At 31.9% G+C, this 15,314-nt stretch overlaps 1 protein-coding gene across 1 annotated transcript in view; it reads left to right on the top strand.

Moving 5' to 3' along the window:
* The window catches only part of LOC129222521 (protein PTCD3 homolog, mitochondrial-like), a 79,384-nt gene extending 69,382 nt beyond the window's left edge, over nt 1–10,002 (top strand). Inside the window, exons 20-26 of the mRNA XM_054857033.1 lie at nt 2,434–2,519; nt 3,830–3,912; nt 4,012–4,080; nt 5,601–5,654; nt 8,245–8,308; nt 8,414–8,520; nt 9,870–10,002. Of these exons, the coding sequence (XP_054713008.1) occupies nt 2,434–2,519; nt 3,830–3,912; nt 4,012–4,080; nt 5,601–5,654; nt 8,245–8,308; nt 8,414–8,520; nt 9,870–10,002 (596 nt within the window). The remainder of the gene's footprint in view (nt 1–2,433; nt 2,520–3,829; nt 3,913–4,011; nt 4,081–5,600; nt 5,655–8,244; nt 8,309–8,413; nt 8,521–9,869) is intronic.
* The last annotated feature ends 5,312 nt before the right edge of the window (nt 10,003–15,314 follow it).

Raw genomic sequence — 15,314 nt, 5'->3', positions numbered from 1 at the left:
CTTGGCTCAATTTTTAATTTTAGTTTTATTGGCAGCTTTAGATTGGCAGCTTAATATGAAGATTTTAGGATTAACTACAATTATTGAGTGTTGTAACCAAGAAATCAAGTACTGATTTTATTTTGAACATTTTAGCGATAACCAAGCTTTCTTAGATAAATTCTTTAGATTTAAAAATATATATATTTTATTGGATCTTTTGGATTTGCGCTTTTGTGCCAAGCCAACACTCATATGAATTTAGCAAGCACCCTCAGAAGTTTCCCAACTTCCTCAAGTGATTCATACATTCCTTTTACTATTTTATAACTAAGATTGAGGTATAAAATATATTATTATTTTATTTGAAAGTGATTACTTTGGAAATGTTAGGCAACCAAACTGTTTGCTGACAGTTGCTATCACTTAAATAAAGTTAAAAAATAATCAAACTAGGATATGGCATAGGTAGCTGTTACATTAAGCTCGATTAACAATCAAGCCAACGGGTTGCCACAATGACAAGCATTTTCTTATTAGTTGCATGTAATCAAATTAATTGGTAGTCAGTTTTTTAAAAACACAAGGAGAGTCAGTGAAAATTAAAGAAATAAAAAAAACCCGGAGTCGGCATGTTTTTAGAACGACTCCAACTCCTTTACCCCAAAATCAGTCTAACTCCGACTCTCCAACTCCACAGCCCTGTCAATAAGTGACACTTTTAACCTTTTATTATTGATTCTTAAAAATCTGCTAGTAAATATTTATCATCACTCACCCATCATTTTGTTTGTATGTTAGCTGATAATTAGCTGAAAGTTGTAAATTAATTAAATTGTGAAACATCTTATCAATTATCATTAAGACCAATAAGAGTTTGGTTCTGAGAAAGGAAATTAATGATAGTGCCAAAAATAATTTGAATGTGACCAATGTTTCTGCCTCAATGTTTGTAAACTAACACAACTTAATATTAAAAGCCACCCATTGTGTTTACACTTAAAGCTAATTGAACTGCAGCTCAGATTTGCAGGACTTGTGGGAGTGGCAAAATATATATATATTGTCACCTCAAAGCAATAGTGAGACATCTAATCCCAGGAATATCACTAGGATATCTGACTGTTGCTGGTTGCTCTGCGGCGACGATATATATATGCATCTATATTTTTTATGGTTCAAAATAAATTAACAGTTAAATTATGCTATTAATCCAAAAAATGATCCCTTGAAATAAAAATTATTTTATGTTTTGAGTATTGTCAAAAACTTACTAATGTAATTAACCTTTTTGCTGCTGACATGTTTGTTATTGAACATTGACATTATTGTTTCGTAGGCTGGACTTTTGCTGTCCCAGAGCAGCTTTAGCAAAATGCACTGCTACCACTCACCCTCTATTTGCAGTTGTAGTTGAGAAAAGGTTAATCAGGCCTACAGGTCTCTAAAACATACAAAACTGGAAAAACAATGGCAAACCGTGTAAAATTTGATAATTTTTTTGTATTTTTGCTGTTTCTTAGTTAATTTCAGAAAACAATAACCAGAGTTCATACAAACGTTATTGAAAAATAAGGGTTGTTGGAGCAAAAAAAGTTGTTATAATTATTAAATTTGTCACTGCACTGCATATAGAGTAACAAAAATATATATCTCCATAGTACTACATCACAGATCAGTTCTGGACAAGGGCGCCCATATAGGAGGGCAAGGGGGGGTAGGCTCGAGCCCCCCTTAGAAATTAGATCTTCCTTGCTTTTAGTACTTTTTTCTTTGCAAAAATGTAAAAACATTTCTTCTCCAGCCATTAATGAATAAGTAATTAAAAATGTCAAATTTTAATGACTGTAATCTGTCCTGAAATCCGCTTCCATGGGAAAAATATCCTTCTAAACCATGGTTAAAATATCTGAGCGCCCCCTTACAATTTTGCATATCTGCGCTCATAGTTCTGGATTTTGTTATGTTTTGAGGATTTGATTCATTAAAGTGGCTGGTTCAAATAACCACTGATTCAAATACTCAGCACTCACTGTATTTTGTTAAATTCAGTTACACATTTTTTATTCTTTATTATGTATTTTAGTTTAGTGCCTTTTATATTTATAGTTTAGTGCCTTATTTTCCATTGAGAATTTTTTAAGAGTGTGTAGTGGAAAAAACTGAAACTTCTAGTTTCCTGCAGATCTTAATGGGATCAGAAAAATCAATAATTATTTGTCAAAAATCTACTTCTAAGTGGTTTTATATATTATAATACGTTTGAATGATATTATGCTCAGGAATGCTAAAAAAAAAAGGTAGATTTTAGAGTTATATAATTTTATTCATTACAAAGATATTAATTAAAAAAATTTAAAAAAAAAACAATATCTATCAATTTATTGTATGAACAGTAATTTTTAGAAACAAGGATTATTTTCATTCCATTTGTCTTTATTTTTCATTTTGTAGATGTCTTGATATTTGAACATACTGAGAGGGAAAATATCCTTGTTGCTATGACAGAGGCAGCCGGTTGTATGAAGCATGATGAGCAGGTCTGTAGTATTTTATTGTCTTTATTTTATTTATTTATTTTTATTTTTTTTTACAAATTTTGTTTTCAAAATATCTTTTAATGAATGCACTTTGTGTCAATATAATCATCAAGACCTTAATCGCTATGTTTTGCATAAATTACCCCTTATTTTTTTTTCCTTTTCAAAAAGGCACACACATGCCTAATATCCGGTAAAGAAAACATATATCAAAGGATTATTCAATATTTGAAAATTTGCTAAAAATGTTTTTATAGATGCTTATGACCGATTGTTTTAATATTAAAGATAAAATGTATGGATGTGTTAAGTTCACTGCATCAGTTTGAAATAATATTAGATCAAATAAAAATGGGTATCTTTTCTGAAGTGAAAATAAAAAAGGAAAAATATTTATGAATTTAAAATTGCTTTAAGATACTATTATCATAATTTGTGAAAGTGTAAATTTGTGCGTGAAGTATTTATTATCATTAAATATTTAATTTAAGTCCTTTGTTTTTTAGAACTTATGTTTATTTGTAAACAACCTGAAATTCATCTGAATTTCATGTTTCCTTTGAAAATCAAAAGATGTACAGGATTTAACCTTTCTTGACTACCCCAAACTAATCCTAATTGGTAAATTTTCACAGCCAAAAAGCAGAGGGGAGAATGCTTCCCCCCTCTCCCTTTGTAAGACTTTTTTCTCCCTTTTAGTTTTAAGAGATGCAGTATGCAAATAATTAGTCATTTAATCATTACTTATTTTTCTGACAAGTGTGGTAAGCAAGTTTTGCCAGGTGCAATGTAATATGTTACTAGCATTGCAACTCATAATGGTATAGCTAGTAAAAAAGACCCATCTCCATTTATTTAAAGTTGAAAGACAAATGAATAAATGATATCTACAGTCAACTCTCGATAGCTCGAAATCCCAAGGAACCAGCTAAAACTTTCAAGTTATTAATAGTTCATATTATAAGAAGATCCCACAGTCTTTTCAAGAGTTTGGGACCAAATGAAGCTTCTAGATAAAGAAATATTTCAGTTATAATGCTTCGAGTAATTAAGAGTCGACTGTATATTGTTAGTCTAAGTCGTTACAAAATTGAATTTCCATTCGATTCACTTTGTTTCACTTTCACAATAAATGTTTCTCAATGTCACACTAAATTTATCATTTTGTAAAATATAGTGAGTGATATTTCCTTCTACTGTATTCATAGGTTTCATATTGCATATATTTTTTCTATTTACTTTTATGATTTGAAATATGTGTATTTTGCTGCTTTTATTAAAAGTTTATGTTGTTACATGGGCAATCTTAGGTGCAAAGTCAATTGGTTCATATACTATGGCAAATTGTGGAAAAATTGGAAACCAGATCCAAAGGAAGACGAACATTGTTTAGGTATCTAGTAATTTCTTTAAACACTACTCTCAGTATAAGGAGATTTAATACTTTAATGGATTAATTTAATGTTTTAAATATTTCTTTTATTTGTTTCAGTTGGCCAGGCACTGCTTTAGGGAATGTTTTAAAAACTTTTATTTATGGTCAAGATTTTGAAAAGGCTTGGTAAGATTTATTTTTGTCTCCCTTGCACTTATTGTATGGGTTTGCATTAACTTTTCAAAAAATATATTGTTTTGTGATCAATATTTTGAGAAGAACAAAGTCCTTTTCTGCCGTGCTAAGCACAATAGTCGTATCTGCAGCCGAGTTCAAAATGAAATATTGCCGTTTAAAGTTTTGTGCCTCCATGTATTTGATTCAGATGCAACTTTTTCAGATTTTTTTGAAAAATATTTCCTATTGGCAATGGACCATAAAGCATTCAACTTAGGTGAAATATGTGATGTGAAATACAGGTAGTTACCAAAATAATGGAAACACCTGTGAATAAAAGTGACATTTTTGAATGTGCTTCGTACGTAAAAAAGAATACTAGATATCTGGAATTTTTATAAATAGCAATGTACATATTCTGGTAGTATATGGTGGATTAACTGAAGTTCTGGACGTCTTAGATTTTTTTTTCAAGCGCGTGAAATATTGGACCTCTCAAATTTTAAAAGAGGTCAAATTGTTGGAGCGCGTCTAGCTGAAGCAAGTGTAACTGAAACATCTCAACTTTTTGCTGTTTCTAGAGGTACAGTATCTAAAGTCATGACAGCATACACACAGCGTGGTAAGACAAGTTCGGCAAAGCAAAATAGTGGACGGAAAGAGAAGCTTAGTAAAAGCGACCGTATTGAAGAGGATTGTAATGTCTAAAAAGCGAACAATATCAGCAAAAATGACCAGAGAACTCAATCACCATCTGGATTCACCAGTGTGAGTGATTAGAGTCAGAAGGCACCTTTATCAACAGAACATTTATGGCAGAGTAGCAATTCTCAACACACTTGTCAAAGAGTGTTACCATTATTTTGATTACTACCTGCATGTGTGATGTTGAGTTATGGTCCATTTGCTGACCGTAACTCAATTTTGAAAAAAAGTGCAAATACGATTTTTGTGCTTAGCACAGCAGCATTGAATGTTAAATAACTACACATTGACTGGCCAAGATACTGTTCTGTAGTGTCCACTTATGCCTTTTGTCATTGAATTGTTTGAAAATAGGATAAGCAAATAAAATTTTCATATTGTTGGCAGAAGGAAATTTAAACTGTTAAGCCATATGAGGCCTTCTGAAATAGAGCGTACTTTTGGCAAAAAATAAGTAAATAAACTATACTCTGATAGATTTGAGTTTTGAAATCAGTTAAAATCATTCAATAATAGTTTTTATTTTATTTTATTTTTTAAATGTATATGGCTACATAAATGATGTGTGCTTTAATCATTTCATCTATTTACCAATATTTTAAATCTTCAATTATAATTTTGATCTCGTTTCAAAATAATAAAGAAATTTTGACTTTCAAATTGTAAAAAGAAGCAATGCTGAATATTGGAGGCTAGTATGCATTTTAGCAAATAAGTTTTAAGAATAATTTTTAAATAGTTTTATTCAGTTAGACAAAAGCTTTATATGAACTGATAAATATGAAAGGTTTATGAATATGCTCTAATTTGTGTTTCATTCCTAGGTCAATAGTACAGAAGTTGAAGGATGAAGAGGACAAAATAATTGGACCTCCAGAGTGCGTAATCATTTTATATTTATTCTTTATTTCTCTTGTTTCAAAAATTTTTTGACTTAGTGCAAATGAAATTATTGATTTTAATGCTTTTAAATTCTTGCCAAATTATATTGCAATACTTTTTTATTAGTTATTAAAATTTTCATATTGGTCGTCCACAAATGATATCTTGCTTGAGGCGAGAAGGGGTGTGAAATTGTGAATTTGTGAAGAGGGAAGTGGGGGAGAGCATAACAAGAAGTTTGATATAACTTGTTTTCTTGTAACAATATTTTTATGTAGTGTAGTATGACATGTGACAAGAAGAGAAGGAGGGATTAAGATGAAATGTGAGAAAGGAAAGAAGGGGACAAAGTATGTTGCTGTCTTGTCCATAGTTAGTAAACATTATGGAGAGCGGTGCCATTGCCTCAAGACGTTGGTCTTTTTTATTTGTTTACAAATAAAAACAACAGGAGAAAGATGTACAGTAGGGTGTGTCGAAAAACTTTTTTTTCCTAATCAATTTCTATTAGCGTGGAAAACTTGCGCAATAGCATCCTAATAACAAGAAAAATAATTTTAAAAACTATCAATAATTTTTGTAATTGCGCAAGAGCCCTCAAGCTGAGAAAAAAAATAGAAAAAATCGGCAATTTTTAAAGACTTATATATTTTTTTAAAAAATACATTTTGTAGTTACCGAAATGCATAGAAAAACTTGGGGGCACATTGTCGATCATTTGAATTCGATTAGAAAGCTTGAAAATACCATTTTTAAAGTAAAAATTATATTATTTCAAAAATTCTTAAGCTATAATAGTATGAAAATATACTATTGAACATCCTTTTTAATGTTTTACATACATTTCTCTTGTGCTGAAAAGATTCAGGACTCACCACGTGCAGGCACATCATTTCAAATTTTTGAGGAGGGGGGGGGGCAGGGCTTGTTAAATGGTGCAGATTCAATGGAAATTTCAAAGGAAAACAGCAAAAATCATGCTTAGATATAAAAATATATCTAAAACATTAAAATTTGTAATACATATATTTTGGGATAAACAATTTCGGTCCACATATTTTGGGAAGATTTGGGGATCCACCACCAGAATTTTTTTGAAATTAAAGTCTCAAAAACATGATTGTTAGCAAGCTGTGGTAACTTTAGGGGCCCGTCATTTTTGCTAGGGAAGTTCGAACTCTCTCCCATAAAAAGTGTGAAGTTCAGTCCTTATAACAAAATTTTAGATGATTTTTATGTTGTTGCACGTTCAGAAATTTTCCGAAATTGTGGTTCTAAAATCACAAATTTAGGAGACTTTTTGCGATATTAGGGGAAATGAAGGTTTTTTGGGTTCTATCACCCCGGAAAGTTTCCGAGATTGAAGTCTTTAAAAAGTAATTGCTAGCCATCTTTATTATTAAGATGAACTGTTTTTTTTTTTTTTCTTAAACATCAGATCCAAATCATTAACAGGTGGGGCAACTCCCACCTTTTCAAAAACATCCTTAAATATTCCGTTTCTTTTTTTTTTTTTTTTTTCAATCTAACATCAAAAAATTGTTGGTTTAGGGTCCTTCAAGGGAGGAGCGATCAACCCCATCATCCCTTAGTTACTAGGTAGTGTTCTATCAAATCTGCGGTGTAAATAAATATGAACTTTAGTCAAACTGTGAGAAGAATAACTCTTTAATCGGAATGCAAAGTGGTTGCATAGAATTTATTTAGATAGATATATAGCTATTAAAATGTATGATGTATGGTGGAAGTTGTTGTGAGGGCTAGTGTAATTTTTTCAGAACCTTGATAACTCAAAAACTCTATGCATCAAATTTGTTTCTCTTCCCGAGAAATTCAAGTTTACAAGGTTGTACTGTTTAGAATAGCGCAGTTAAACAAATATTATTTAGTTTGCCGAGTAGCAACATTTTTAGGCCATAAAGTAAAGATTTTTAGTATTTTAAATTAGTTTTAAATCACAAGGACAATAACACTAGGAAAATAAAGTTAAATATTTATTTGAAACTAGAGAGAGCTGCTTCGCCTTGTGCATTGCACGGTCTACCTCAAAAATAAAAGTTGTGTCAAATGATGCACATTCAACAATCCGGCGTAAAATAAAAGGAAATCAATATAATGTAAAATATTCTTTAAACTTGTAGAAAAAGCAGCAATTTTATGACTTAAAATTTAAATTTAGACCCTTTTTTTAGTTTTTTTTTAAATCCAGAAAGAAAAAAAAAACCTCTGTGAATTCCTGAACTTCAAAGAAGCTCTGCCAAATTTGGCACAGATCTGAAGTAAACTGGATTTGTATAAGGAACATACACTTGCACCCACATCCATTTATATATATATATATATATATATATATATATATATATATATATATATATATATATATATATATATACACACACATACATATATATGCTGCACAATTATATTTCATTATTCATGTCGTACAAATTTAAAAATCAGTCTTCAGTAAAAGTGCATGGGTTTTTTGAAATAAACTTGAATTCTTTCTGCTAGTATTTATTATTCATTTTACTTATTTATTGTTTTTACACTTCAAATTTTATTAAATAAGTATTTACTTATTAGGAAAGAAAGTTTGTTGAGTTTCTGTGAAATGTGTTTCCAACTGAAAGACTTTGATAAAGCTTTTGTAAGTATAATGTGCAATCTACTGAATACTCAATCAACGGTACATTTTTATTAACTGTTAACTGCTGATAGTAAAAAATATTCATTTCAATTTTCTTGGTTATAGATTTGTGCAAATTATGCTGTACAAGGAAGTTATCCAGATTTTTATACAGATTTACAAAAATTAAGTACAGAAATGTTTAAAAACCAGATTTTGTCTGAAGCTGAAAAGTAAGCCCTTTGTTTTTTTTTTTCTGTTTCAAATAGTTTTGGAATATTAGAATAATTTCATGTTCACATTTTTCTTTACCAAATTATGTCTGGAGCAATAAGGTTTCTACGTAACTTGAGTATTGGGGATGAAAGAAGGGTTTTTGGAAGGGTTAAAACCAGGCCCGGCTCCTGGGGTATCCAGCCGCCTAGGGCAGCAGATTTTAGGGGCAGCAAGGTTCAAAGTTGAAACTTTTTTTTAATTTAAGTATGAATATCTGTTTCAGTGCCATTAGATTCATAAGTTGCTAAAAAAAATAAATAATTCAGAGTGTGTACCACTGCTTGGATATTTTTAGAGGCAGCAAATTGCATAATTTAAAAGTCTTTTGAAAATATGAATATTTGCTTCAGTGCCATAAGATGCTCTACTTTAATGTTAGAAAAGATAATTTAAAGTGTGTACCAGTGCTTGGACATGCAAAACGCAGTTTGGATTTCAAATAGAAACTCACTTTAATTTTAAGCTCTGTACTATAATTTTTATTTTATTAATATATTAATATTTTATGTTAAAATTATTATTATTCAATGGGGGGGGGGGAGACAGCACTTGTCAATATCGCCTGGGGCGGTAGAAATACTAGAGCCGGCAGGTATGCAAAGGTATTACAAGGCAGGTATGCAGAGATGATTACATTGTGGACAGGTTGCCAAAATGCTGAAAGTTTTAGTTGTTTTAAAATGTACAAAGTGCCAAATATAGATGGTAATCAAAAGACTTAAAGACAGTGTTAGATTATTGTTCTTGGAATTTCTACAAGTTTTAACAAACAAATAACTTTAAAGTACAGAAAATAAAAATGAATTAAAGCCAAAACATTAAGCATTATTTTTAAACTAATTTAACTACTATTGCAGATTAGAGATATTTTGAAATTCCTATTCATTTTTTGGAAAATCTGTAAGGGTAGCATGGTGGAAGAATTATTTCTGCACCAGTAAGGACACTTAGTTTTGTTTTGTTTTTTTATTTTATCATATTTTTATCTTCATATCATTAACTTTTTCTAAGCATTAATATTATTTTTATAAGAATGAAATTTGCTATTCCTTTTGTTTTTTATGTGTCCTTAATTTTGTTATTCCAGACATATTTGGCAATGTTTCTGGAATAATAAAACTCTCATTTCATCACAGGGATGAGATTTTTTCGTCCAAATCTTATTCAATTTGTATCTTGCCTTTACTTTGTGGCTAAATAATGCCATAATAATTCGAATTGTGCTATTAATTTAATTTCATGCTGAAGTAAAAAGAAAAGTATTCCTACAGGCTATTGATGTTTTTCGGTGCAATATTTTCCTTAGAATTCTGGTTTTAAACACAATTGTAAGAAAAGGAGGTATTGAAGGAAGTAGCTCTGACAGTGAAAGCTCCAGTAGCGATTCTTCAAGTGATGAAGAAAGTGGAAAGGAGGAAACGAGTGTTCCAAAACTGTAGAGTTTTAAATAAATATTTATTATTAAAATTTGTCTTTTTTTGTTCCAAAATATTTGTACTAATTTAAATTCTTCCTCTTTAAATTATGAAAGAGTATTAAGTATTAGTACCAACACCTGTTCCAGTTCTCTCAGAGAATTGAGCTTGTATCTATACATATAACGAAAACAGATGTTTGAATTCAGTGATATTCCCATCATTTTTTCTGAGGTTATACAGTAAAACCTGTCTACAACGATACTGTTGGGACCCAAAAAAATATCGTAATCGACAGGTTATCGTTATAGACAGTTTGATTATTCATGCTGACATTTTGCTGCGGCCAAAAAAAAAAAAAACCTCTCGAATTTTCAAAATTAATTTGAATTTTGAAACTTTGAATTCAAATCATGTTTTTCGCAATCACGAGTTATGACAGGACCCTACTCATTGGTTACTAACGCACTCGCTTATTTTTAGAAACAGTTCCTGTCCCTCCTCTTGGGCGGTTACGTGTGTATAGTTGACTTGTGTGTATGCAGGTTGCCGTGTGTGTATGTGTGTAAAGGCGCGTGTGTGTCTAGGACATGGACGCCACCGACCAGGAGAAGCGGCTACCGGGGGACAGTATGCTCAGGACCAGAGGAGACGCTCCAGAGATGCGCCTGCAGAGGGCGGTGGGGTTGAAAAAGGAACCGGACATCAAGGACAGTCAAATGAAAACAATTAGTAATCATGATTGCTCAAAAAATTGTTATAGACAGGTTATCGTTATAGGCAGTATCGTTATACACAGGTTTCACTGTACTCCCTGCAATCCAGTATGCAAAATATGTGTATGTGATCTTATACATAATATGAGGCAGTGAGAAGCAAAGGGATGTAAGTGGCAAAATTAAAACTTTGGAGATAACCAGTACACATGGTAGATGAACCTCTCCTCTGTCTTGGGGCAAGAGATTGTATTAGTATCCCTGGTAGTTACTGCTATACAGCATAATTTAGAAAACAATTTCAATGAAAGCCTACCTAGGAACTAATCTTTAAATGCATTTTACTTAAAACTTGAAAATGTCCACTTGCATCCCTTTGCTTCTCACTGCCTCATACGTCATAATGTGAAAATTTTTGATGCTTGAGGGTTATACACTATGTGTCAAAAAATGTTTGAGAGTATACAGCGTATATGGAGTATACCCTATGGGAACACCACTGTTTGAATGTGTGTCTTTGTGGAGCGCTTCCTGGGAAAGCAGTAAGGCCTAGAAAGATGAAATTCGGTATGCAGGCGGAAGTTTTTTCCCCTGCAACTTTGTGTGACTCGGAACTCAATTTTTGAAAAGTTAATTTTAAAAAAAATATTTAATTTTTATGTGATTTTCAGCAACTTTTAGCATTTTTTACCCCACAGACCTCAAGGTAATTGTGTCATGGAAATATTTTTTGTATCCCAGCATAGAAGATTTATTTTCAATCTTGGTGGGAAAGAAAACTTTCAAAAATAGTGTGAGGGGTTTTTTTTAAATTTTTGGAACGACCTTTATCCCACATTTTTGCTTTGGTTTAATTTTTTTTCTAAACTCATCCCCTGAATAGTATGAAAGCCCCATTTTTCAAATTTTAAAGAATGTAATAGTGAGATTATTTCAACCTTTTCAGAAAAAAAAAAAGTTTTCCAAAATATGCAATGGGTTTTTTTTTTTAACATTTTTTTTATATGCAGAACATCATGCACACACACACACATTGGTTAAAAAAATAACATTCTTCTCTTTTTTCTGCCACTAACATCACAGCGTGGATTTCAATTTGATATTGAAAAAAATCATAATCTACAATGTTAATCTACATTTTTTACTATTACCTTACCACTACTTATTCTCTCTATTTTTACTTAAAACGAGCTGTTGTGTGCATCACATGACTTCCTTTTACTCCAATTTAATGTCATTTCCACATTTTTGGCAATTTTAATGTGATTCAATTGTTTTACTCTCTAAATATCACCAACAGTGGCTAAAGTGAAACCAAATTTTAAAAAAAAATCGCCAAATTTGTCGCCAAATTGGCGACAAAACTTTGCGACTAAAAGACTGGCGATACATCGCCAAGTGTCCGACAAATTATAACACCACTTGAGTTTACATCGAAATTAACAAGGATTTCCCCCCATAAAGGTGCAAAAGACCCCCTTAGGAACATAAAAATGCAACCAAAAGAGAAGGTGCACAACTAGACTCCACTAGAAGTCTACGTGCCAAATTTCAACTTTCTAGGACATACCGTTTTTGAGTTATGCGAGATACATACACACATACATACGGACGTCACGAGAAAATTCGTTGTAATTAACTCAGGGGTCGTCAAAATGGATATTTCGGCTGCCTGTACGTTTCTAGGCATATATCCACGTGTGGTTGGGTCGAAAAAAAACTCAACATTAATTCGGGGGTGAGCAAAATGGAAATCAAGGCTGAATTTTGAGTAAAAAAATTTTCGCGAATACAATACTTCCTTTTTTGGAAAAGGAACTAAAAATATAGACTTTTGCATATTTCAGGGAACTTTTTTCGTTTTCATTTTTTAATTTGCAGAGTAGAAAAATAAAAAGAACAACTGTAAGTAAAAATGGTATATTTTTATTTGCGGCGATGTTCCAATGCCCTGGCCATGCTGTGTCCTTTCATCGGTGCTGGAACTTTTCTTGAATAGTATGAAGGAACACAAACACACCTTTTTTTGTGTTATTTTTATCAAAAACATGTACTTTTTTTTTCATGATTTTGGTTTTGTTTGGAGGAGATAGGATGGATGGTTAGGTTAAAAGCTAATAGAGATAGATAGGTAGATAAGTATAGATGTAAAAATATATAGATTGTTATGCACAGATTTTCAGATAGACATACAAGGTGTTCCAAAAATGACTGATACATTTGAAAAATCAATAAAAACTAAAGGTAATAAAAAATTTTACAACGATAGAAATATACTGTTTGTTGCATCATGCTTGGGACAACAATAAATTTTCAGACTGACAAAATTTCAAAATTAGTTACAATGTTCCTCAGCACACAACGCTGCAAGCATTTTAAAAGGTACAAAAGAAAATGCAGTCTGTAAGATCGCCAAAATGACTTGAATGAAATAATACTTGAAATCAAATGAATACTGAAAAAAAAGACATTCTTTATGTAATTAAAAAGAAGTAATGTCAAACTGAACTGTCCAAGAGATCCCATATCATCTGCAGCCTTAAAATTTGGTACAAAATTACAACTGACCTCGGGGGGGGGGGGGGGGGGGGGTTAGCTTGGGTATTTATTTTCCCTTTTTTTAAATTAGTTTTGCTGTAATTAATTTTTTAAGCTATATTTCTTATAAATTGCGTAATAAAGGAGGAAAATAGTTCCTGCCAGACCCATCATTTGGGCAATCAGGGGGGATCAATTGAATACCCCCTCTCCCTCCCCCGAATTTCAAAACATTATATAATTATGCATTTTTGCTTGTATTTTGATGTTTTTTCCTATAAAATGCATCACATGCCTTCCTCCCCCCCCCCCTTGAAAAATCTGAAATGGCAGGCCTGTTCCTACATTTTTTAACGTTCTATGTTGTCCAAAAGAGCTTCTTTTTCTGCATAATTTCTTAATTAATTAGAACAGGAGATACAAGGAATTCTACTGTTGTGAAAGTCCTAATCTTAGCTCAATTCAAGCACGGAACAAAATATTACTGGAGACCACCACCTTGAAAATGATTTTTCAAATGAACACAAAGGCTGTTTCGCTATGCTTAGGTGTTCTTTAGTACCTACGGCTTTGAAATTTGGTGCATGTCAGTTTAAACTCCATTGGTAGTGTTGCTGTTGATCTACAAACTTTTTTTTTTTTTTCAAAATGATTTTGTTATGTGTTATTTTGATAAATTTCTTTTTTTTTTCTATGAGTAGGAGCAGGGTTTTAATATTGTTCTAATTGTAATGAGCTCTTTCTTTTGATTTTATTTTCTACAGAAGCAGAAGCGGGATTTTCATTTTGTTCAAATCGCAACTCCTATTTTAGTTTCATTCTTTCTAACAGATAATTAAAATCTTAATGAACCAAGCAAGACTGCAAAGCAATCTTTGGAAGTTGATGAGCATCAGCAAGCAAGGGCGGAGCCCATGCTTAAAGGAAAAAGAAAAAAAAAAATGAATTTCATCAGTGCATAAAAAATGTGAGATGTATGGCAGATATGTTGATATTTGGGAACAAATACCTGCTAAATTGTGGAGTAACAAAACATAGAACTAAAACTGCTTTTACTAGCATGATTTAGGGACTCTATGCAAGTACCCTCGTGCCCTTACAGAAACCGGGGCTTGTGGATAGTTAAATAAAATTTTACAAAAAACTTTCATTCAGTCAAAAAGCAATGCATAGCGTAACCTAAATTATTCAGCGTTGAATGATGATCATCCCAATTGAATTGAAAAGTAACTTTAATTTCATAGGAAGGACCGTTGTAGCCCGATCGGTAGAGTGTCGGATTCGGGGCCGGAGGTTCCTGAGTTCGAACCTCGATGGTCGAAAACCCACCGTCGTCATTAAAGGGGACTGGGCGACGTTAAATATGCTCGTAGTCTCAATGTACTCCGAGTGAAACGATACCTCTGGAGGTGCTAGCACCAGGTAGCTATTAGCTCCTGGACTAGTTCTAAATTCTCATTAACTGTTCGATTCGGTGATAGTGCTGCCATCTATCGGTGTATAAAATAATGGAGGCAAGACACTTAGTATGCAGTCCTCGACATAAATACAGTTGTAGTCAGTTGTGACTCTGAATAGGAATATGAATTTCATAGGAAGTCCATGGGCTAGGAAAATCTTTTCAATTATCCATAATATCAAATAATGTCAAGTTGCACTGTATAATAATAAAGCAAGATTTTATCAGAATAATAATAATAAAAAAAAAAGTTAGAAGAGGAACATTTCTTCCTTTGTACCACAAAACAAACTGTACACAATATGTTAAAATAATATTTAGTTGACAAATTATAAAGCAGAAAGGAACAATAATTAAGAGATAACAAATGATTTTTAACCGACTTCAAAAAGGAGGCGGTTATCAATTCATACCGTATGTATGTTTTTTTTTTTTTTTTTGTTTGTCCACTCATAGCGTCTCACCTAGTGAATCGATTTTGATGATTCTTTTTTTAATGGATAGGGGATGGCTCAACTTAGGTCCCATTACTTTGTTTGACCATATTTGTTCTTTAGAAAAAAAGTTATGGGCAAAAAACAGTACATTTTATGCAATTTCCCTATTAAATGATTTTGTAGCGA

Source organism: Uloborus diversus, chromosome 5 (genome assembly GCF_026930045.1).
Source record: "Uloborus diversus isolate 005 chromosome 5, Udiv.v.3.1, whole genome shotgun sequence".
Taxonomy (NCBI): Eukaryota; Metazoa; Arthropoda; class Arachnida; order Araneae; family Uloboridae; genus Uloborus; species Uloborus diversus.
Note: the sequence above shows the minus strand (reverse complement) of the source record. Positions and strands in the feature narration are given on the sequence as shown.